General features: G+C 54.9%; 1 protein-coding gene and 1 pseudogene across 2 annotated transcripts; one reads left to right on the plus strand and one right to left on the minus strand.

The window, feature by feature from the left end:
- Positions 1–1470: 1470 nt before the first annotated feature.
- LOC115301136 lies at positions 1471–4914 on the minus strand (annotated as a pseudogene).
- Positions 4915–18292: 13378 nt separating this feature from the next.
- On the plus strand, positions 18293–22523 carry MOK (MOK protein kinase). 2 transcript variants are annotated; one of them, XR_003912990.1, is made up of 4 exons: positions 18293–18841; positions 19807–19912; positions 21851–22017; positions 22101–22523. XR_003912990.1 is itself a non-coding variant. In XM_029950832.1 (3 exons), exons 1-3 carry the CDS (start codon positions 18622–18624, stop codon positions 21906–21908), a joined length of 384 nt encoding a protein of 127 aa, XP_029806692.1. In that variant the 5' UTR covers positions 18293–18621; the 3' UTR covers positions 21909–22523. The 2 variants fall into 2 exon arrangements, 1 of the variants encoding a protein (XP_029806692.1); XM_029950832.1 differs by having other exon boundaries at positions 21851–22523.
- The last annotated feature ends 2153 nt before the right edge of the window (positions 22524–24676 follow it).

Here is a 24676-nt window from a genome sequence, read left to right on the forward strand (position 1 = left end):
CACTGGGTTTGAACTGTGTCTTCCTTTCTAACATAAGCCTAAGTACACCTCTAAGTACACCTATTTTCCTGCAGCCTATAAATGTTGATATGTTGTGCTTTCTGATTGTCTGGTTTAAGTTTTCTAATTTCCCTTGTGATTTCTTGTTCTTGTTCTTCTTCTTCTTCTAAAGGTTTTATTAGTATTATTTATTGAACCTCAAAATAAGATTGAAACTCTGATTATGCAGATGAAAGAGTCTACCTGTAAATTCTTCAAGGTGGGATGTAGGTAAAATATGATCAATGGAAAAACATTTTAACAGGTGGAGAGTGACATCAATTCACTTTAGTTAATATTTAGCATTTATGGTATCTATTCATGTGGAATATCCCAACAGTGAAACAGATCAAATAATTAGTTAGGATTATCTAAAATAGATCTTAGGTGTTCATTTAGAACAGTTTCCTATTTCTCACCCTTCCAATGTAGATAGCATCAGACACAGGAGTAACATATTTTCTCATTAAAAGCAAAATTGTACATCACCTATGATATGTAGTCACCAAAGGAAAATACTATTTGGAATTGTTTGCCTGTACATTACTTTGCATTTAAAACTTAGGTTTATTTAGGGGCGCCTGGGTGGCTCAGTCAGCCAAGCATCCCGCTTCGGCTCAGGTCATGATCTCACCGTTCGTGGGTTTGAGCCCTGTGTCAGGCTCTGTGCTGACAGCTAGCTCGGAGCATGGAGCCCGCTTCGGATTCCGTGTCTCCCTCTCTCTCTGACCCTCCCCTGCTTGTACTGTCCCTGTCTCTCAAAAATAAAACAAAAACCATTAAAAAAATTTTTAACTTAGGTTTATTTAAAAATGTTGCTACGCTCAAGATACTGTATGGCAGGGTGGGTGCTGGAGAAATCTAATGTGATAAATGTAGCACTGATTTCAAGACTTAGTTTTAAATGCTTTGTACCACTTAATATGCACCCTTTACGTATTCTCCTCTGGAATTTTTGAGGATTGTTTGTTCAAATCTATGACAGAATGCCGGCAAACTCGTCTTCAGGGCCAATGTGACATGTGAAAATGAATAGGGAAGCCTTGACAACTGATCGTACAAATAATAGTGAACCCAGTTAATGCCACCTTGTCTTGTGTGCATGTGGAATGCAACAAAGTTCAGCTAAAATAGAGAAATAAGGTTTCCTGAAATACAACATAGATGTTGCTGCAAAACACTTTCAACTGAATCAGAAATCACTTGCCTCACCCTTACTTACGCTTATGTGTTAGTAAAATGGTGACACAGGAACCCTTGGGCTTATGTAGTAGTTATCTTGACCTGTTTATTTCGGATTGATGGTGGGAGCGCCTTATCAGAAGAGGGTTGGTCAGAATGGAGGGCCGTGGGGGGAGATTGGTTAAGTCAGCTGAATTCCAGATGCAGTTACGGGTCCCTCGTGACCAACACTGCACTGAGGCTGCCAGCCTATGGCTTATCCTCTCCCTCCTCCTTGCCACGGAAAGGCTGAGCCCCAATCCCGGGCTCAGGCTCCAGCTCCGGCTCCACTTCGGGCTGTTTCCGGCTCCCGCTCCCGCCCTCTCTCAACCTCAGGCCCCAGGACAGGCTCAGGACCTGAAGCAGGCTGTGGGGCAGGCTGTGGGGCAGGCTCCTGGACAGGCTCCGGCTCGGGGTCGAATCTCATGGATGGAAGGTGGCCAAGCCTCTTCTAGGTGGGCAACATCTTCAGCTGGTACGACCTCGCACCCTGTCCCTTGGTTTATCTTCGTCATGGTTGAAGCTCCGTGGTGGTTTTTGAATTTCTTTTCCTTCCCTTTCCCTTCGCCTTTGCCTTTCCCTTGTCCATTGCGAAGCCCACAGTAGAGGTGATAATGGCGGCACCCAGCAGGGTGCCCACCAATGCCCCGACAATGATTCCAGCTTCTGGATGTGAAGTAGTTAGAGCAGCTTCGCAGGAACTATTGCCAAGGTTGTTGACAGCAGTGCACAGGTAATAACCTTGTTCAAAATTGGTCAGATTGCCAATAACCAAAGTCCCAGCAGCTGGGTTGAAGTTTGCTTTCGCTGGGACCATGTCTCTTCCTTCAACTTCATACCAGGAGGACAGAGGGGAAGGTGTCCCCAAGACGAGCGGCAAGAAAGAGATACAGGATGGCCAGTTTCTGCAAAGGGGCTTGCAAGGTTTGACTAACACATTGACTTTGAGGATGCCTTGATTTTTTCCGACAAAGTCAGGGGGGTTGTTGATGTAAGGTTTGATAGATGGAGGCAGAGGCGAGAGGAAAGAGAGAGACCACGTTATGGAGCCAAGAAGACCTTCATTGGAGTCTGCGATTCCCGGGCGGGGTTCTGTGACTCCGGACTGGGGAGTCAGGGACGTCGCGCCTGGTACGGGAGAGCAGGGTGTTTTGTGGGTGCAAGAGTTCCAGGTTTGAGCTCGGGTGGGCAGATAGCCAAGTAGGGGCATCTTTGGGCTGTGGCAGGGAAGGATTGGCTGTTTAGTTCAGGAAGGGGGTGCTGGAATTCCGTGGTGAGACCGTCCAGCTCGGAGAGTGGGGGTCGGCGGTCCCTGCCGGTGCCTGGAACTGTTCTCTGACCCGCAATAAGATGGCCACTGGTGCTTTTCAAATGGCTCGGGTCATCCCAGGTTTGCAGGTGGGGGGTGTCAGCGCGCGCAGCTCTCCACGGCAACGTGGCCGCCCAGTCGCTTCCCATGGCAACTCCTACAGTTAACATCACAGACGTAGACACCACTATCTGCTGGCTGCGTATGTGAAATAGTGATAGATGTGTTACCTGGGTCGTTGGACCCTGCGCCCCAACCTTTAAATTGCCCGACGGCTGTCGCTTGTCCACCTGCAGGAGAGTAAATCTTCAGCGTTATGTGCAGCTTTCCTGTGTTTTTGGCAATAAACCATGTAAATTCCTTGTGACGGTTTCTCTCGTATCTGAGCTCTATCATGCCATGCACAGTGGTAGTGGTGTGTCCTGTGACATGTTTTCACATCACAACCAATTGTTGCTCCAGGACAGTGGCGCAAAGAACACGTCGGCGGGGCCCAGAGGCGAACGCTGGGGCAAAGCGCCGTGAGGGGAAGGAGCAAGAGGGCGGTGCGGGGTCTGGGCAGCGCCTGGGGGCGGGGCTCTGGCGCGAGCTGGTTCCTTTCATTCCGGATTCCTCTTCACCTATGGTTTATTTACAAGTGTGCTGCTTAGCTTGCGGGTATTTGGGGCGTGTCTAGCCAGCTTACTATTACTGATTTCTAATTCACATCCACTGTAGTCAGAACAACGTGTTCTGTAAGTCCTAGTGTGTGGAGACTTATCAAGACTCCTCTTTGGGTCCAGATCCTCAGCGAGTGAAGAGCCTGTTTGAGCTCGAGGTGTTACGTAAAGGCTAGTTGGGTCCAGGGGTTAAGAGTGCTGTTAGGATCTCGTGTCTCTTCGCCAATTTTCTGAATGGCCGTTCTGTCCGTTGTGTGGAGAGTGTGGAGTCTTCCAGCCCTTTCCTCTTTCATCTCTGAGTTTCCACTTCCTGTGTCGTGAAGCTTTCTTATTTAGCACACACACATTTGTAACTGTCATGTCTGTATTGTGTAGTGTCCCACAACTATGAAATCCTTATAGAGAGTAATAATCTCTATTTGTGGTGGGCATGGAGGAGGGCACTTGTGGGGAAGAGCACTGGGTGTTATATGGAAACCAATTTGACAATAAACTATTAAAAAAAGAAATCTATTTTGTCTGCTATTAGTGTAACCCACTTCTTCCCCTTCAACTTGGGGACTTTCTTCTTACCGATTGGATTGTTTAGATAACCTTTTCTGTAAAACCTTTCCAATAAAATGAAATGTTGAAATTGCAAAGTTAGTATTTTTTATTTTTTGAAGACTTGGACCTGGTAATAATACCATTTTTCCAGTTGTAGGGAAATGCACTTATGCCAGATGTCACCGCTTCCTTTTGGAGCAGAGGCTGCCTGCGTTCCTTCGTGTTCACTTCCATAATCGCTTCTCTGGCAGGACAATGAAAACAAACTGACCAACAAACAAGACCCTGAATATCACCTGACCACAAAATTTGAAGCAACTCCAACGAACAGAAAAGTGGTTAATTCCGGTTTTTTAGATCCCCCCCCTCCCGATTTTTAAAAGAGAGAGCAGAGTTTATTTGTATTTTATTAAAATAAAATATTGTTGGGGCGCCTGGGTGGCTCAGTCAGTTGAGCATCTGACTCTTGATCGGTTCAGGTCGTTATCCCAGAATCACGGGATCAAGCCCTGCATCAGGCTCTGCTCTGAGTGTGGAGCCTGCTTGCAATTCTCTCTCTCTCTCTCTCTCTCTCTCTCTCTCCCCCTCTCTCTCCCTCCCTCCTTCCCTCTGCCCCTCTCACGCACTCTCTCCTGAAATAAAATTGAATAAAGTAAAATACTGATATTTGAGCAAAGCTAGCGAGATTCAGATGAGAGCGCCTTTCTAAATGTACCGGGTCATAGTATCTGAGGGAAGTGTGTGTGGAGGCCCGGAAGGCTCATGTCCGCAGTAAGCACGAGTGTTTCAGAATATGGCAACGGGTTTTCCTATTAAAGACGAGAAGATCGAGAGACCAGGCCGTTTGACTGTCCAGTTCTGAAAAGTTATTTTTTTCCTATGGAGTGCTCAGAAGTCAGAACTATTGGTAGCTCCACTGGGTTCTTGCTCTTCCCACCTAAGGCGGGGTTTCCCAGCCTTGGCACTGCCGACATTCGGGCCCAGATTATCTTGTCGTGGGGCCCGTCCGGGCCCGGTGGGATGCGGAGCCTCACCCCGGCTGCTACCACGAAAGCCGATACGGAAAGTATATTCAGGACCTGTGACATCGTCAAACGTCCCCCGGGGGCATCCCAGGCGAGAGCTGCTGACGCCCGGCATGCCACCGGGCAGAGGCGGGTCTGCGGCAACCTAGTCCTGAGTCAGGGGAGCCCCCTCCAGGCGTGGGACCTTGACGAGGGGCTGCGGGGGTCTCTCCCAGCGCACACCCCAGGGAGCAGGTTGAAAGAGGCTCTGCCATCGGTTGCCTATGTGGCCCCGCAAAGTGTTGCACTTGATCTTTTTTTTCTTTTTGCCAGATCGGTATCTTTGTCACCTCCCCTGTCTGAGGAGCAGAGGTGTTCCTGTCGCCACTCAGGGGGGCCTGGGGCCGCGTGTTGTCCGGAGCCCTCGTTCTAAGGGAGGCGGGGGCTGGACACTTTGAAGAAGGGATCCTGGGGCCAAAATGTTTGGGAAATGTTGGTTTAAACAAAGGTAAACTATTTTATTTTGTAGCATTTTTAAATGTATATTTATTTTTGAGAGAGAGAGGGCGCGCTTGAGCAAGTGAGTGAGCATGAGTGGAGGGGGGCCAGAGAGAGGGGGACACAGAATTGGAAGCAGGCCCCAGGCTCTCGAACTCACAAACCGCGAGATCGTGACCTGAGCTGACGTCGGACACATAACAGGTTGAGCCTCCCAGGCGCCCATATGAGGATTTCTGAAAGCTTTTAATATCAACGGTAATTTATGACTTTCCAAAAGGAGCTGGAGTGGGCCTGTCTCTAACTTTCTGAACAAGAAGTTTCCTCATAAAGCATTTTCTAGAGAAAGAATGTTCCGCGGGACGTATTTGGGAAGTGTTGTTCTAAAGGCATTTTGGGAAGCCCGTGGTTCTGTGGGCCGGGGTGCCGGTGAGGGGCAGGCACTAAGCAGACGTCGTGATCTGGCCTCTGCACACGCCAGGCCGTCCACGGTGGTCATTAGAGCAGTGACAGACCCCTGGGGTGTGAACAGCAACCCCGAGCGCTGCCCCCCCCCACCTCCCCCCTCCACCTGCCCCTTGGCCGGCACTCCCCAGACGTCTCCTCTCTCCAGAGCTAGGAGGTTAGTCCCTGGTTCACCAGGGGCCCCTCCAGAGCACCTTGTTCCCGCTCGAGGGGCTGTGTCTTTTCTGGTTGGGTGTTGACCGTGGTGCACAAGTTGCTAACGTTTTGCATGTCCTCCTGGGCCCAGGGGAAAGCAGTAGGGAGAGTAAATGAAAAAGAAGTCTAAAACATTTAGTCAGAAATTATACTCAGACTGTTCAGGCTTTTCTTATATAGCAGGCTCCCATTTGTTGGCCAGCCTGAGGGACTTCAGATATTCACACGGATTTAAGACAGTAGCGATGCGCTATCAGATGTAACTGCTCTTGAAGAACCAGACAAAATGCGGGGCTTTCCCCTGTATGTTACAAGTTGGCTGGACAGAGGTTTGCAGGTCACAGGAAGACGACTATTCCCACGGTGAGTTCCTTTCAGAGCTGAGGCCATGCAAGTTTCTGGTTGGTCTAGTCATTTGATTGGGTGTGACCTTGACCATGGGCTCGTGCCCGGGCAAGTCCCTTTGTAAGTGGTCTCTGGAGTGTGGTGACAGCTGGCCTCAGCCCTCCGCTTCCTCACACTCACGCGGACGTGATCTTGGAGGGAAACATGGTGTCTGGCAGACTGTCTTCCTGGAGAAGAGCCAGCAGCAGGTGGCACCTGCCGGGGCACGCCAGTTGCCAGCCGAATGACATTGAAAAACTGTACAGTTTTCATGTAAAGCTGTGGAAGATGAGTGCGTTCATGGAACTTTGAAATGGGTATTTTCAGGGGTATTTCTGTTGCTCAGTTGGTTAGTTCCCATAAACTAATAGAAAATTCTAATATTTGTTTCTATGCTTATTAATTATAAAAGAAACTACTAAGGTATTCTTTCAGGAGCTTGATGGGGGAAATTTGAATATATGTCCAAAGCTGTAGGAACTTGATTTTCAGATGATGCAGACGAGACGTGTTGAACGTCACCCGCTGACAGGAGAAATCCGAGCCGACGCACTTGCTCGAAATACGTGTGAGGTTCTCAGCTGTGGTCAGGGCGGTAAGTGATGACTGGACAGCCTGATCTGAAGTTGACTTAAGTTATAAATTAGTTATTCATTTTTGCCTACACAGCAGTGTTGAGCAAGTGAGCAGTCTACGGGAGATACAAGCCCAGAGGAGCCTGGTCCACACCGGAACATTCTCACGTCGCACGACGTGGTTTTGCGAGTGTTCCGGGGGCTTTACCATTATCTGTACTTGATAGAAGTGATCAGATCTCTTTTTAAGGCGGAAATCCGTGGTGGACATTTAAAAGATTTGCTTTGTAGCTGAGGGAGTGATGATGTGCATATTATCTGAAGTCACACATTTACTTGGACAAACGTGTATCTGAGTCCTGATGTGGAAATGCCTTCATTTCGGTGACTCCATATCCTAAAAGCGTGCAGAATTGAACCGGTTCCTCTCCTGGAGCTCAGTGAGACTCCTCTGTGGACAGTGGCCCATGCACCTCAGGCTCCAGTGTGAATTAGGGGCTAACGGGAACACACTGTGGTCCTACGTCAGGGCTTGTGGATTGTCATGTGTCAGGGACTGTCCCTGCCTGTTGCGGTGTCTGCACAGTGTCAGGTCGTGCCCCCCCCCCCACCTCACTGCAGGTGCTGTAATTTGGGGGACTTGTCACTTCTGTTCTAATTCTAGAATAGTCTCCTTACGTGGGGCTCACCCGCCCATCCGGAAGGCAGAGCATATGTTGCCCACAGGTGCCGGCAGTTCCGCACCGCCTTCTTGGACCCCAGGCCGGGAACTGGGACCCAGGGCTCTGGAACCCGCCTTTCTGTGCGTCCTGAGGAGGTGCGCGCCCCGGGAAGTCTCTCTGTGCCGCTCCAGGGCGCTAGGGTCTCTGCGCAGGCAGTGCGCTTTCATCCGAGGACACAGCGGTGTGAGGCTCGGAGTGCACTGTCTTGTCGTAGCCCGTGGCCTCCTGGCCTGCAGGGCCCTGAGCTGGCCGCGCGGGCAGGGTCCGGAGCCCGCAGCGCGCACTGGTCACAGCGCTGCCCGCGGCTCAGCGTGTCCTGTGCGCTTTTTCAGGCCTGCGTGTGCGCCTCCCGCCAGCAGCCCCGCTGCTATGGGATCTGGAGTGACAGTGCTCCCTGCCCGGGCCCGGGGCTCCTCAAACAGGGCGGCGGGAGCTCCGGAGAAGCTGGCAGCCTGGCCAGAGGCCCCCGCGCCACCCCGTGCAAGGCCTGGACCCCACCGGGCTGGCGGTGACATGTCTTCTCCCCTTTTCCCCTGACTGGTTTGTGGATTCTGTTTCCCCATCTTAGCTTACCCCAGGAACAAGGGGGGGATCCAGGTGAGTCAGAACTAAATTCGCAGTCACGGAGCCGGGTCTAGAAGTTCTTTTTCTTCTGTTTTGCTTAGCCAGCTCTCAATCTCCTTTCTCCTTTCTGCCGGTAGTTAATTTGATGTATTTTTTTAAAATTTATTTTTAACGTTTGTTTATTTTTAAGAGAGCGAGAGAGCATGGGCGGGGGAGGGGCAGAGAGAGAGAGAGAGAGAGAGAGAGAGAGAGAGAGAGAATCTGAAGCAAGCTCCAGGCTCTGAGCTGTCAGCACAGAGCCCGATGTGGGGCTTGAACCCACGAACTGTGAGATCATGACCTGAGCCAAAGTCGGACACTTAACCAACTGAGCCCCCCAGGTGCCCCTAATTTGATATTTTATTTTATTATTATTTTTTAAAATAGTTTATTTATTTTTGAGACCGAGAGACAGAGCACGAATGGGGGAGGGGCAGAGCGAGAGAGAGAGAGAGACATGGAAGTCTAAGCAGGCTCCAGGCTCTGAGCTGTCAGCACAGAGCCCAACGCAGGGCTTGAATCCATGAACTACGAGATCAGGACCTGAGCCGAAGTCGGACGTTTAACTGACTGAGCCACCCAGGTGCGCCCCCCCCCCATTTGATATTTTAAAGACACATCTTGTTAAAAAAGGGGGGAAGCATTTAGAGTTTTTTGCTTAAAGTGGGATTTTACTATTATTTTAGATTAATTTTACCTGAAATATTGATTGAAAATCTCCACTTCTCTTTCAGTCATTATGCCCCAGACTTTGAGGTGGGAGTGCTTTACATTTACCAGAAATGTGCAGAAATGAATTAAATATTTGATTATAGTTTCTGATTAAGACAAGAAAAAAACATCTTTAAAAACCTGATTTCTTCTTCAGTGACAGAAAATCTGGTTCTCTTGCACTAATATGTGAACTTACGGACATGAATATTATGAGCTAACACGAGGTTCGTAGAATAATTGACAAGTTACTCTAAGATCTAAATCCTGCCATTCACGTATACTTTGTTTTAGTTCTCAGAACCCTCCGTCACGATGGTGGAGTGGCCGCGTCTCTCGTGGGAGGTATTTTGCTGGATTCTCTTGTCTACACAGGACGTGGGTGAGGGGGCAGCCCAGGCCTTCCTCACCCCGGGCCCTGCAGGGGGTGCCGCGCCACTCCAAAGCTCACTCTTGTGGTTCTGCCTCAAAATAAGACCAGGCTTGTCCCCTAAGAGGCTCCCTCAGCTGAGAGACGCCCTCCTATTCAGGTTCTTGTAAAGTCTCTCTCCACGTGACAGGGTGCTTGCTTTACTTTCTTTTGAACAGCTGAGCACCGTTCAGGAAGGCACTAAGCCCGGAGCCGGCCTCCATCAGGGCTGTCGTGCAGGCTCCCCGAGGTCAAGGTCAGGGCTGGTGCGGGCGGGGGGCTCCTCGAGGTCACCTGAAGGGAAATGGAGGCACATGGGTGGCCCACGGTCAGCAAATCCCCCCGGGGGTCTGATGCAGTTGTGTTCAATGTCAAGAGGAAGGAGCCCCGCAGCTGTCCCTGAGAAGCACAGAAAGTGGGGCGTTTTACAGGTCACGCTGCGCCCATCGGACAAGCGAAAACAGATCTGCCTCGTGGCGTGCGGGTGACTGTTTATGGCTTGAAAGAAGACTTTAAAACCTGCTGTGTTACCGTAAACAATTCAGGCCGAACCAAAGGTGGTGTGGGAAATGGTAGGGAGCGTTTGTGGGCTGAAGAAGCTGTTTTCGTGATGAGGATGACCCTGGTGCGGGGCCGGGGCGGCCGCTGGTCTCAACGCGGATCTTATCTGTGACCTGAAATGTGCATCTTAGTAACTTATGATAAAATAAATAGTATAAACAGGCAAGTTTTCTACACCCACAGAAGTTGATGGCAAACTTGTGGATCTTTTCGAGAAATTAGGAGACGGCCTTTTATATGGGAACATATGGTGTTTCCTACGTTACAAGCCTGTGTGCTTTGTTCAGAGGAAAGCCCGTCGCTCGGGTCCTGCTTCCTTGTGTTCTTTTACGTACATGCTGACAAGGTTGCCAGGGTTCTCGGTTTAAAATCTGTTCAAAACAGAGCCGTTGGTTAGAAGGAGCTGCTAGAGCTCAGTCCACCAGCAGTAACGGAAAGTGACAGGTGACAGCCCGGGGATGAAACTGAAAATATAAGCCAGGAGGCCAACAGCAACACGGGCGCCACCACAAAGGAGCGCCGTCTGGGCGAGAGAGCCCGCACCCCGCGGTGGGTTAGAGCCGGCCGCCCCGGGGTGAGCATGCGGCGCCGGTGGGCGGGATGGAAACGGCAGGAAAGTGAAGAAAAGATTTAAAAAAGATGCCCGCCTAAAGTGATTACAATAGAGAAGAGCTCTTCTTTCAAGGAGTCAACCTCATTGCTCTGGAAACTTGTTAAGCATCTGTTCCAAACAGTCTAGATAAAGGAGGTGTTGCTCTTGATTTCGTTTTCTCCTGCGTCCTGTGGGACGCAGATTGTTCACTCTGCTCGTCCCCACATCTGTCTGTCAGTGTCAGGACGGGGTCCCGAGTACAATCAAGAGAAACAACCACCAAACTTTATTATTTCATTATTTTTTTACCACTGAGTCAACGTTTTGCTTTTTTTAATTAAAAAAATGTTTAGGGGTGCCTGGGTGGCTCAGTCAGTTAAGCCTCCGAATTCAGCTCAGGTCAGATCTCACTCGTGAGTTCAAGCCCCACATCAGGCTCTGGGCTGACAGCTAGCTCAGAGCCTGGAGCCTGCTTCCAGTTCTGTGTCTCCTTCTCTCTCTGCCCCTCCCCCTCTCATGCTCTGTCTCTCTCTGTATCAAAAATAAATAAAACATTTTAAAAAATTTAAAAAAATAAAAAATAAAATAAAAAATGTTTAATGTTGATTTTTTAAAGAGACAGCACATGAGCAGGGGAGGGGCAGAGAGAGAGGGAGACACAGAATCCGAAGGAGTTCCAGGCCCCGAGCTGTCAGCACAGAGCCGGACTCGGGGCCCGAACCCACAGACTGTGGGATCATGACCTGAGCTGAAGTAGGACACTTAGCCGACTGAGCACCCAGGCGCCCCCAGATCATTTCAATTGTATTTTTATACTTCATCGATCTGACCCACTGACCGCAAGACACAGAATTTTTAAATTTTTTTTTTAATGCTTTTTATTTATTTTTGAGAGACAGAGAGAGACAGTGCGAGCAGGGGAGGGTCAGAGAGAGAGGGAGACACAGAATCTGAAGCAGGCTCCAGGCTCTGAGCTAGCTGTCAGCACAGAGGCGACGCGGGGCTCGAACCCATGAACCGTGAGATCTGACCTGAGCCGAAGCCGGACGCTCAACCGACTGAGCCACCCAGGCGCCCCAAGACACAGAATTTTTAGAGGAAACATCGCCAACCAACCGAGACAGGAGCGTTCCTACCTGCCGGCGGTTTTAGTTCTGTGCTTACTGAAAGAGCTCTTCGGATCCGTTTAGACAGCTTGCTGCCAGGTCGCTTGGCTCTCCCTGCGGCGCCTGAGTCGGTCCGGTCCGTGGCGTGTGCCGTTGCCTTCCCGGCGCCCGCGCCTTCGTCCCTGGACCGCTCTCCCACGCTCGCGTCACCGTCCCGTTAGCTGTGACACCGTCGCTTCTGGGCAGTGTGGCTCCGGTGTGGCCGTGCGGACGCAGCGCTGGTCTCCCCTGTCCTGCGTCTGGCCTGTGGGCCTCGGTCCTTGTCTGTGAAATGGGAATAATCCTAGTGTCCCGTAGGATGGTTACGAGGAGTAAATAAAATAATGGGCGCCCTGCTTAGCGCACGGTCTCCGGTAAACGCGGACTGCGGCATCTTCGTCCTCGGGGTCAGGCTAGCACCTCCTGGCGTGCTCGCCCCGCACCACCCTCCCAGCCCCGGGAGAGGTGGGGGGCGGGGTTCCACACAAGTTCCGGCGCTTGTTGAGGATGAGATGGCTTCGTGGAGCAGAGCCAGGGGCCCGTCCTCGAGTTTCGCCAGGGCTGGTCAGCCTCCACCTGAGTCGGACATCCCGATGGCCTGTGACCCCCTGCAGGTCGCTATTTGCCTGGGCCCTGGTGGCCCCTGGCCGGGATGGCAGGGCACAGGCCGCGGGTGGGGCCTCCGCGGGAAGGGCTGTGTGCGGGGTACTCTGCTACAGTGTAGACTGCGCAGGTGGCCGGGTTCCTTCAGCGAGTGCCACAGTCTGTCACTGTGCCCACAGAAACACTTTTTACATTATTAACATTGTATATGACATTCTTTAGAATCTCCTTTTTTCTAGAATTTATTTTGAGAGAGGAGGAGAGGCTCCAAAATGGGCTCTGTGCTATTAGTGGGGCTTGAACTCACCAACTGTGAGATCGTGACCTGAGCCTTGGCTGCTCAACTGACTGAGCCACCAGGCACCCCCCCTTTAGAATCTTCTTACTGAGGATATTTGCATAAAAAATAGCTTGCTGAGGTGAACTAGGTCAGGATGGCGGACACAGGCCAGGGGAGCGCCGAGCGCTGGGGTCTGCGAGGCCCACGTGGGACCTTCCAGTGTCCGTTAACGGTGCTGCCGCCCGTTGTTTCAAGACGCTCGAAAACAAGAATCTGTTAGGAACCAGATACAGTCTCGGCCTGAAAGTCGGGATCTTGTTTTTCAAACACTGATGTAGAGAAGGGTAGTCAGCCTGCTCCTGGTCGAGGGTGTGGCCTCCCGATTGTTCGGACCAGGGTCCCGCGTGGTTCAAACCGCACCTCTCCGTCAGGAGCCCCCGAAGCGGGCAGGGAGCCACGTCCTTCCCTGTGGGGCTGTGAGCCGTGGTGGCGGGGGACCAGGACGGTGAGGAGAGGGAGGGACTGGGGGCTGGGGGCAGCCAAGACATGCAGATTCCTAGCCCGAGTGTCTGGTTTTGAGAGTCATTGGGTATGGGTTCAGGGCTGCGAATCGCCCTTTTAAAGCTTCCTTGGCTGATTGTGAAGATGGGGTGGGTTAGACTCCCCCTAGAAGATTCTTCCTTCCTGAGGGTGGGCTCGGACAGCCGTCCTGACAAGTGTGGCTGAAGACGCAGGCGCACAGGGGAGGCTGGAAGGGCGCCCCCAAGGCACAGGAGCAGGTGCAGGTGGGCCTGGCAGCCAGGACGTCCGGCGGACAGGGGTGCGGTGGGGCACGGCCCCTGAGTGAGAACCCAGGCCTGGTGGCTGCACCTGCAAGCTCACTCAGAAGGCGGCTTTGGGGGCCCCACCGCTGGCCTGCAGGGGCGGGTGTGGGGCGCGCTGTCTTCACAGATGCTCTGGAGCCTGAGGGCCCCACTCAGTGGGCAGCAAGTGCCCCGCCTCTCAGGACAGAACCAAGTTTCAGGAAACTTCATCCAGCAGCACAGGGGACGGAGGATGGAAGTCTAGCTTTGTTTTCATCTTTGTACAGATAAGAATTCAATAGAAAGTTACAGAATTACTCAAGCCAGGGAAAGATGACTAAGTCTTAGTTTAATTCTTTTAAATTCTAGAAAGTGGGTGATAAATGATGTGAAATAGAATAAAAAGATTACAGTATTATTACATGAAAGAATTAATTATACTTAAACATTTTGTAATTTAAATTCATTTCTCTTAGCACAAATATTCTTGTCTAATTATGAGAGAAAAAGAATAAAATTATTTGTCATTAGAAATGGCAAACTTGCCAAGCGCCTGGGGGGCTCAGTCGGTTAAGCGTCCAACTTCGGCTCAGGTCAAGATCTCACGGTTTGTGGGTTCGAGCCCCGCGTCGGGCTCTGTGCTGACAGCTCAGAGCCTGGAGCCTGTTTCAGATTCTGTGTCTCCCTCTCCCTCTGTGCCCCCCCCCCGCTCACTCTCTCTCTCTCAAAAATAAATAAAAACTTTAAAAAGAATGACAATCTTAGGACCAAAAATGTCAAATGGGATGTGTGCTCACGGAGGGAAAGTGGTTTTCTGGATTGTTAGGCCAGATTGGTCATGTTTCAGATTGAAAACTTAATGAGGGGCTCCCGGGTGGCTCAGTCTTAGGCGTCTGACTCTTCATTTTGGCTCAGGTCATGATCTTGAGTGTTCTTGAGTTCAAGCCCCAGGTCGGGCTCTGTGCCTGCTTGGGATTCTGTCTCTGCTCCCCCCCCCCCATAAATAAATCTTTAAAAAAACACCTTAATGCAAACATTCACCTTTGAAATTAAAATCAGGTGAAGTGTGACATCTTCTGGACCAAGGGTAACTGGTGCTTGGTGTTTAGAGTTACAGCACATAAAACCCACCGGCAGGCCTGGGGGGCGGCGCGGGGACGGCCGAGCTGTGGCAGGAGACGCTAGATGATGGCTGTTCTTTGTCAGAGAAGGGTGTGCTGTGAACTTCAAAGCAGTCGTGGGTCTTGGATGAAAAATGCTTCTATCGAACTGAGACCTCTCCCCCTAAAAAATGGAAATCCCCATCCAGGCTGGAAGCCGAGGAAAACACCAGAGTTTCAAGCCGCTCCTGACACGTCACAGTCGGCAGCGTGGCCCGGGGGGCCCGGCAAGCCCTCTGCTGCTTATTACCCGGTCCCGTCCCCGCAGCGGTCAGATCAGGACGTGTGCACGCGGGGTGTTCCGGGCACTCGTGTCCGCGTGTGGAATTTTCAGCGGTGCATTTCGTACGTACACTCCCTATATCTGGAAATTACTTCAGATTATTTTTTAGATTTTCATACGTCATTAAATAAAATAGTTGGACCCTATCTTTGTCTTCAGAAATGGGGGGCGCATATTGGTGATCGTATTTGGCTACGTCCTTGACCGCACAGGGAGAAGCCACCTGCCACCGGAGAAGAAAGTCATGCGCTCTGTGTACCAGTTATGCAAGTCCCTGGGTCACACGCACAGGTGCGCCCCTGGGGACTTGGCGGCTCTCGGATCAATAACGTGTATTAACATTCATTTAAAAATACCATGTAAAAGAATGTGAATGAGGTGCGATTTAAAGTCCTTTTAAATCGCAGAAATGGAATATTTCACAGAGATGTAAAACCGGAAAACATTAATAAAGGTCAGAACGTCTGTATGAAAAGCTGGTATCAGAATAAAAGTAGAACGTGAAACTTTTTACTCGCCCCAGATGGTTGGGTCCCGTGTTATGTTTTGTTGTGTTTTTTCCAACTAGTTTGGGAAAAATGGTTTGTTTAATAAGTGCCTGCACATCTGGGAGGAAACACCCTCAGGTCCTGTCACCACACACAAAAATAAACTCCAGGGGCCCGGCTGGCTCAGACCGTGGGTCTCAGGGTCGTGAACTCGAGCCCTGTGTTGGGCACAGAGATTACTTTAAAAAAATAAATAAGTAAACTCCACTGAGATTATCACTCCAAACACGGCGCATGTGGAAGGGGAAGAGGCAGGATTCACGCTCAGGCCTGGCTCAGTCCGCAGCCGCTCGTCCATGCACACTTACAGCCCAGACCCTGCTAGGTCTGGGAGTGCGCCCATGAAGCTGTCCTCACAGCCAAGCTGGCAAACGGATTTCTTGCCCCTAAAAGTTTCCTCGTGCTCCTTGGTCATCCCTCCTGTCCTTTGTCCCCAGGCGAAGACTGACTTTCTGTCATAATAAGTTAGTTAGCATTTTCTAGAATGTTCTCTAAATGGACTTGTATAGTATGTGCTCTTTCCTGATCTGGACTCTCCCCTCAGCATCGCCTTTTTGAGACCCATCCACGTCGTGGTGCCGGTGCCATGGTGCGCGCCACCTCAGAAAGGGTCCCGCGGTTCTTGGCTGTTCTGTTCTGGTTTTGCTGTTATTTTCTCTCCTTGCGTTTCAGGTTGGGAGGTTTCTGTTGGCGTCTCCCAGCTCACCGTTTCTTTCTTGGCTGTTTAGTCTATTGATGGGCTTATAAGTCATTGTTTATTGGCTGCAGTGTTTTGTATGTTCAGTACTTCCTTTTGATTCTTCTTTAGAGTTTCTGTCTCTCTGCACTTCCCTTTTGAACTTGCGTGCTGCCTGCTTTTCCCACTAGAGCCCTAACGAATTACTCATGGTGATTTTAAATTCCTTGAATGGTAATTGTAAAATCCTTAAGTCTGTGCTGTTCTGATGCTGGCGTTGTCTCTTCAGACTGCTCTCTTGCCTCTTAACACGCCGTACAATCTTTGTTGGAAGTCCAACTTGATCCACTGGGTAATGGGATCCATTGAAAGGCCGTTGGAATGAGGTTTCTTGATAGCCTGGGTCGGAAGCGCCCCGCACTTCGTGGCGGCTGCAGGTGCTGCGGGCACCGGAGGCTCCAAGTGCACCGCCAGCCTCCGCTTTGTCACCTGGATGGGTGAGGTGCGAACAAGGGAAGTGGTGGCTGGAAACGTGGCTGCCGGTCCGTCTGACCTGTTCCCAAGAGCCCTTGGCCCCAGAGAACTGGCCCCAACCCCCCCCCCCCGCCCCAGTCGGGTGGCACAATATGGTGTTGAACTCATCTGTGGACTCATGAAGTGACTGAGGGTTTCCCCAAACCTGTCGACACCTGGAAATAGTTGGAAACCCAGGCAGCGTGTCCGTGCGCGTGGCCCACCACACGGAAACGCCACTGACTCGTCGGTCAGAGGCGCTTTCAAGTTCTTGTCCCAAGCCAGTGTCGGTGCCAGCGCGTTTGAAGTGGTCTGTATTGTAACAGCTGCTTGATGAGGTGTCATTGTCCCCGGCTTTCTCCCCTTGCAGCAGGACGTCCTGAAATCAGGGGACTCCGGGTCCTGCTGGAGCGTCTCCTCCAAGCCGCCGTACACAGGGTACGTGTCCCCGGCTGGCACCGCGCCCCGAGCGCCTGCTCACCGCCGGCTCCGCACCGACGAGATGGCCTGCGGGGCCCGGCTGCCTGCTGTGCCGTGGCCGGGGAGGCCCCCCGAGCAGGTCACAGGGCGAGGCCCGCCCGCCCGACGCTTCGTGCCGGTGCCTTCCTGCACCAGATACGACAGTCCTCCCGCTCCTGTGGCTGCTTTGTAACTTGACGGAAAACGTCCCAGGCCTTCCTCTCCTTTCGTCACTTTTCCTCGTTGCTTCTCACCAAGTACAGAAGACCGTCGGTTCCTTCTCTCCCGCCGGCAGCTTCGCCCCGGGTCGGCGGGCCTCCCCGTCTGCTTCCTCCGTGGAATGACTGATAAGCGAGTTCAGAAGCAGAGTGGAGGGCGCTTCCTGCCGCCTTGTGGAGAACTGCTGGGGGGCGTGCGGGCCGCGGGGGGGCCGGCTGTGGGGGTGCTCCCGGGGCCTTGCCCGAGAGCCCATCAAGTACGACACTGGCCACACGCGAGGATTCTAGAACGCCCAGTCCTAACCATCCTCCCTGGCCCCGCACCCCAGCCTTTGGGCTTCCCTGCTGGATGGAACAGCGGCCCAGGAGAAAGGGGGGGCTTGTCTCCCCCAGAGGTGAGGAGGGTGTGGGCTGAAGAAGCCCAGGGTGGGGGGGTGCAGCACTCACCTGCCCCGAGCGGATTGTTCAGGACGAGCGGGTGCATTTCAGGTCTGGGTGACATGCATCACAGACGGGGACCCGAGTCCTCTGTCCCCACCAGCTCAGCTGACCGCCTCATGACCACAGACACGCGTGTCCTTCAGGGCACACCTGTCGATAATCGACTTGTTATTTTTGGGAAGCTGAGTAGCAATTTCATCGAAGCTGAAAGTACTGACAGTCCCTTCAGCTGTGCCTGCGACCCCTGGAAGTAATCTGAGAGGACGTTAAAGGACTTCAGTGTTGAGAACGTGACGGCTCTTGTGTCTGCTGAGCAAGGGCCACCGTGGGGACACTGTTGTGCACATGCTTCGCCACCTGGGTCCCCCTACCCCCCACCGTTTCAGAGCCACCTTCCCGCACAGAGGTGGCCCTAGTGCCCGAGCTGCACTCGTAAGCCCTCCGCTGTGGCCTGTCTTGTGAACTGAACTTATTTATAGAGGCCTAAAATATTTTCTTTTTAATAATTTTTTGAAGATTGAAAAAAATTTTTTTTATGTTTTTGTATTATCGAGACAGAAACAGAGCATGAGGGAAGGAAGGGCAGAGAGAGAGGGAGACACAGAATCCGAAGCGGCTCCAGGCTCCAAGCTGTCAGCACAGAGCCTGATGAAGGGCTTGAACTCACGAACCACGAGATCATGACCTGAGTCAAAGTCAGACACTTAACCGACTGAGCCACCCAGGCGCCCCAGAAGCCAAAATCTTCCATCCATGATTCCCAAATCCATAAGTCTCTGAAAACCAAAACATTTCTTGGATTTCATTTGTCAACAAAATGTGACCCACTATGAATTGTTGTCAGGAAAGCTGCTCTGTGACAGGCGACTCGGGGTCTGGTGTCCTGGTGTGAACATCCCCGTTTGGCTGCAGAGACGCCAGGGCACAGAGAGGAACGTGGCCGAGTCTCAGAGCGTCACCCGCTCGTGGTAAAGGAGAAATGCCCGCGCCGAAGGGGGCATGGCAGTCCAGGGGCTGCATGGAGCACCACGCAGATCTCGTGTCGGTGTGTCCGTGGGAGCTGGCCGCCTGCACACGGGGCCGCTGGGACAAGGTGGTCCCGGCCCAACCCCCCCAGTCCACAGCCCCTCTTCTCCTGGAGCCGACGAGCTGGACCAGATCTCAAAAATCCATGACGTCATCAGCACGCCTGCTGAGAAGACCCTCACCAAGTTCAAATGTAAGTGCGTGAGCACCCCGGGCCTCACGTGGACCTGCCCCCCGAGGGGGGGGACCGGGCCACACCTCTGCTGCCCTTGTGGCCCCTCCGTTCCCCTGGGTCCCCAGGGCCCCTGAACGGGCTCCAGGTCAGGCTGGTGCAAGCACAGCAGCCTCCCCGAGCGGTCTTCCTCCTCCGGGGGTCCCACCAGGATGCCCTCCCTCAGGCGCTGTGGGAGACGCTTCTGGCCTAGCTGAGGGCCTTGGCTGCTGGGTCCTGTCCTCTGAGTATTGACCCAGGACCTAGAGTCCTTGGGCAGAGAAGTCTCCCACGTGCAGGTGGTGCGCAGTGAGGACTCTGACCGTCACCAGCCACACTGACGGCCACGCTGGCGCTGGGGACCGAATCCAGGGAGCCGGGGGCTTCTGCGGGGGAGCCCGTGGGCTGGGGGGTGGGCAGCACTCCGTAGCTCCTGGGCGCCCAGAGGCTGAGGAGGGACTGGTTTGGATTCTTCCTTCTTCTACCTCGTTTTTCTCAGCTGGTCACGTGCTCTTAGTCTTTCTGGGGAAAGGCTGTTTCCTCACATCGACGGCACGATGGACTTCACAACCCCCAGGCTCGCTTTTAAAAAAGGAGCCTTGGCTTTACTAGAGCGGTTTTAGGTTCGCAGCAGAATTTAGTGGAAGGTACAGAGACTTCCCCTACACCCCCCTGCAGCGTGCCCACCCTCCCCCTGCGCGAACCTCAGCCAGAGTCCGTGAGCCTCCGGTGACACCCCGCTGTCGCCCAGAGCCCACAGCTCGTGTGAGGGGCCCCGCGGCTGTGGTGCTTCCTCTGGGCTTGGCCGGCGGTGCGCCGCGCCCCCTTCTCCGTGCCGGGTCGTGACGACGGCTGGCAGGTGCTCTGAATAACTGCATGACCCTTTATTCCCGTTGGGCTTTCACTACAGGTCGGAAGCTATGAGTTTCGATTTTTCTTCTAAAAAGGGATCAGGATACCTCTCCTGACAGCCAGTCTGTCCTCGAGATGCCTCCCTCCTCATGACCCCGACGACAGGATCGCCGCCCACCACGCCTCCTTCCAGGGCCAGAGGTGGGCTCCGGGGCTCGGGCGCGGGGGGACCCGGCTGTGGCAGCCCAGGGGGCACGCGGGGCGCAGGTGGGTCCGGGAACAGCTCTGCCCTGAACTCGGGGGCCCCAAACGGCTCCTCGCTCTTTTCGGGAGCGGGCTCCACGGTAGGGTCCACGGGGGGTTGTGCTGCTGCTGCGGGGCTGACGCCCAGGCTCTGGGAGCGGTGGTGCCCATCAGCGTCAGCAAGGGGACCTCCGTGTAGGGTTTGGGAGGGGCTGGCATCGGACACCTGCCCGAGGGCGTCTGATTCCGCTGCTCTGTGCGCTCTGGCCAGCGTGAGCTGCGGGTGACGGCTGACCCAGCCTCCCGGGGCGACCGGGCCCACGGAGCACGGAGCCCTCTGCACTCAGAGGGAAAGGGCTCCCAGAACAGTTGACGTGGAAAAGGTGGTGACGAGGCAGAATGGTGGTGCCGTGCACGTGCTCAGGGGAGCACTCCCCTCGCCTCCTTCCCCGTAGGGCAGCTGAGAAGCAGGCCCCGGCCAGCCACAGGAAGGCCGTCTTTCTGGAGCCGGTGTGGCTCCGGAACTACTCAGTGGCGCCGGGCAGATTTCAAAGGAGGGCAGAAAACAGATACGAAGTGATGTCAGGGAGCTGGAAAGCTCTTGGTAGCTGGGACCAGAGGCCCTCGGGGGGCCCGTGTCTCCGCGGAGGACGCCGCCCTCGGCAGCCGCAGGGAGCTGGGCTCTGGGGGCACCTGCCCACTCCGTCCGGCTGGCTGAGGGGAGACGGTGTGGCGCTTGTGTGCGCAGGCCTGGCGAGTCGGGCCTCCCCTGCGTGGGTGCAGGTTCTCTGCCCGTGCACTCTGCTGCTGTCACCGGCCTGGGCGCTCTGCCTCTAGCACGGGGCACAGAGAGGCCACGCTGGCCCAGGTGGCCAGCAAGCCAGGGACCGGCCCACGTCCTCGAGGGCGCAGCGGGGCCAGGTGAGCACCAGTCCGGGCCTGGATTGTTCCCTTTAGAAACAGCAGCTTCTTGCCCTCCTTGGGGCCCCACGTGGCCCTGGCTGCCCAGCCCCCTGGTTCCACCTTCGTGAGGACTGTGGCCCTGTCACTCGTCCCAGCACTCACTGAGTGTCTGAACGCGCTCGGAGCTGAGGCTCTGGAAGTCCAGACGCGCCTGACGCGCCCAGGTGCCTCACAGTCCGAGTCGTTCAGACCCAATCTCCGGGTCTTTCCCCCAAGCCTGCTTTTCTCCCCATGCCTTCCCTTTAGGGGTGGACACAGCCCCCTTTCAGGTGCTCAGGCCTTGAACCGGGACCCCCAGCTGAGCCTCCCTCATTTCACGTCCCCACTGCTGTCCCTGCTCGGCCCCGCCCCCCCGGCCAGCCGGCTGTCTGACCGTGTCACTCCCGCCACACCCTCGAGGGCCCTGCAGGTCTGCGGGGCCACGTAGGAAGGCTTCCCAGCTTCGTGGGCTGAGAGGCCCTGTCACAACCACCCTCTTTCCCCTGGTGCCGTGGGCGACCCGTAGATGAATGGCGGGGCCGTGTTCCAGCCGAACTTTGGACGCTGAGATTGGAATTTCCTATAATTGTTACTTACCGTGAAATTGTTTCCAACTCTTCAAAAATGTGAAAAAATTCTTAGCACACGAGCCACACAAAAGCAAGGCCACGGGCGGGTGCGGCCATCCTCAGGGAGTTAGAGCGGGGAGTGGGGACCCTGGAGCGCTGTGGCCACCGGCGCAGGCTAAGCGCAGCTAGTGCGGGGCTTGAGGACCCGGCGGAGGGCCTGCCCCCTGCTGGGCCCTGCGGGCAGCCCTGTCGCCTGCACCGTGTGGTCCTACCTCTTGGTCCAGTTAGATTAGGTAAAGTCGTGCAGAAGAGCCCCGGGTGCATTCCTGAATGTCCATAAAGGGGACCCCGTTGGACGTTCAGCTGCCCTGTGTTTTGTTTCAAGAACCAGGCCCGGAAGCGAGAGGAGGACCTTCGCACGAGACCAGCGCCCGCCCGCCTGACGGAACTGCCGCCGCCGGAGCCTTCGGGGGTGACCCACCCCAGCCCCGCGCTGCGCTCCGTGTTCGGACCCAGAGCCGACGGGAAAGGCCCGGTGCTCAGGCCCCTGAAGTGTGTCGGCTCGAGCCGGAAGGTAGGCTGTCCCGCCAGCGTCCCCAGCGGCCTCCGCTGACCGGCTGCCCTTCCCTCTGCAGGCAGGGCCGCGGCCGGACAGGAAGCCCGGCCCGAGGCGGGACCGTCTGCCCAGCACAGAAAGGAGACAGGAGGGCACCTGCTCGGGGCGCAGCGGCCGGAGGGCTCCGGGAGAGCCCCGTCCTCCGCCCGGCCTGCGCCCCGCGAGCACTGCCCGGGCCCCCGCCTGCCGGGCCCGCGCTCCAGCGAACGCCCTGCAGAACCAGCTCCCTCAGCGGTTTATTTCATTTCCGTGACGTAAGAACTGGGGGTAGAGCACGTTTTGTAATTTTTTTTATCTGAATCAAAAGAGAAATCAGAATTTCTGTTGTGTATGTAGGCGTGGGGTCCCTGCGGGCCCGGGCTCCTTTAGGACATCACCAGTGGCACATGTCACAGCGTGCAGGCAGTGACGTCAGAGCTTTATTAAAGGGTGAGCATCGTTACGGTGTTTCAGTATTTCCTGGCCCTAACGTGTCCTGACCGTCCATCTCTTTATTTTAGGTTTTGTGAGCATAATTTGGGGAATTCCTTTTGTTGGGAAGACTTTGGGACGGCTTAATTTTGTTGCACTGGAAAAACCCGTAAGGAATAAACCCAGGCGCGGGTGCCCAGTGCGCGTGGCGCCCACGGGAGGTGCAGCAGGGGAGGCCGCCCGGCGGAGGAGGCTGGCGGGAGCGGTGGCCCCGGGGCAGAGAGCCGTGCTCCAGGCGCCTCGAGGTGCGTCTGGGGCGCAGCGGCGAGCTGGCCCCGCGTGGAAACGGTGCCTTCTTTTCCTCGTCTTCACAGACGTACGACGTTAAAAACCCCACAGATTTCCCAGGTTGGTTTCAGTCTTCTTGTTTCCTCTTTGAGCCACGTCTGTGACATTCTTCTCTGGCGGCCACCAGCCCTGGACCCGCCTCACAGGCGGTGGAGCAGAACCAGGAGTCACAGGAGAGTCGGCGGGTAGATGCAGCAGCCTCGCAAGGGGCAGGCACGCTTGGGTGTGCGGGGCTGGTTCAGGTTCAAGGCCAGAAATGGGACTTCGGGGATGGTGAAGCTGGGTGCACATGGCGAGGGCTTGGAAAGGGCTTCCTTTGAACATGTTTGTTCAAACATGTCTGGGAGTGCTGAGGCCCAGAGGGAGCTGAGGCAGGGAGGCTGGGGGGGCAGGAGCAGGCGCCGGGGAGCGAGGAGGGCCCGCTGCGGGTGAGCCCAGGCAGGGGGGGCACCGGGCAGCCAGGCCCCGAGGGGCAGCGGCTCAGCAGGGTCGGGCTCCTGTCCCGGAGGACTGGCTCTGCGGGGAGTCCAGGAAAATCGTTACCCCTTTAAGGGTATAAAATTTGAGGGGAAAATCTTTAACGTTCTCCTGCATGCCTTTCTGAGAAAGCAGACTTGTCCCTCCCCATAGAGGGCCTGTCGGGGGCAGGCCAGGCCCGTGGCGGGCAGGGGTGACCTGTCCACCAAACGAAGCTCTTTTGGCTCCACGCTGGTCTCCGGGTAGAAGCGCGTGAAGCAGCCACACCAGGCCCAGCGTGGCCGTGGCCGGTCCAGCCCCACAGGTTCGGAGAGCGGGGTGATGCTGCTGGCCGTGCTGGGGCGTCCCGCACCCACGAGGTGCCCGCACGCAGCCGCCCGCCCTCGGCCCAGCAGCCCGGGGGGCTCACTCCTGGCGGCGCGGGCTGTGACCGAGGTCGCCAGGGGGGTTGAGCCCTGCAGGCAACGCTGTTGAATGGTTCGTGGGCACCGGTTGTCGCCACGGAGCCCCAGGAGGGAAGTGGGGGCTGCGTCCTGCCCCGCCCCCGTCCACTTGGCTCACTCCTGCCCTGCCCGAGAGGGGCCCTCTGGGGCAGGGCACCCACCGCCGAGGTGCGGCTCCAAGGGTTCCGAGTCCACCAGCGCCTTAGCGTCGTAGTCCTGCTTGTGGAGTAGAAAAAGCAGAGGTGACACCACCCACGTGACCTGGGCTCTGCTGTCCCCTTCCCCCTGACCCCAGTGTGGAGGACACCCCTGGGCACACAGCTTCCTCTGGCCAGGCCACGAGGCCAGCCTGCAAGCTCGATGCCAGGACCGAGGGCTGAGCCACTCTCCCGGGGCACCTTCCTCCCCGTGACCTGACACCCGTCCCTGCCGCCGAGCGCACGCTCACCGGCTCCGGAAGCGCCCAGAGCTCAGGGCAAGAAGTGAAAGCAAACAAACCGCATCGGGCCTATGTCCACCTCCTTCCCTGGCTTCTGAGGGGGTGATGGCCGGAGCCTGGCCCGGGTGCCGTGCGCCCAGGGCCTGCTGCCTGCCGCGCATCCCTGGTGGCAGTCACGAGGCGGTAGGACTTTGGAAGCCGACTTGGACCCTGGGGCCGGGGACTGATCTTAGCGCAGAGCGAGGAAGATTTGTTCCTGGCACAGACGCAGCTACAGCAAACTGGGACACAGCTGACAATCCGCTCCAGAGCCTGACCGAAGCATGACAGCGGACCTAGCGAGGCCTGCCCACTTTGAGAGTCGTGACTCTCGGGCCAGGAAAGCTGGGAGCCCGGCCAGGCCCTCTGTGCCTGAATTTTAACAATCGTCCTGGGGCCAACCAGGTTTCCACCTGCCCCTTCACAGAGAGCGGAAAT

The sequence above is a fragment of the Suricata suricatta genome, chromosome 9, assembly GCF_006229205.1.
Source record: "Suricata suricatta isolate VVHF042 chromosome 9, meerkat_22Aug2017_6uvM2_HiC, whole genome shotgun sequence".
NCBI classification, from domain to species: domain Eukaryota; kingdom Metazoa; phylum Chordata; class Mammalia; order Carnivora; family Herpestidae; genus Suricata; species Suricata suricatta.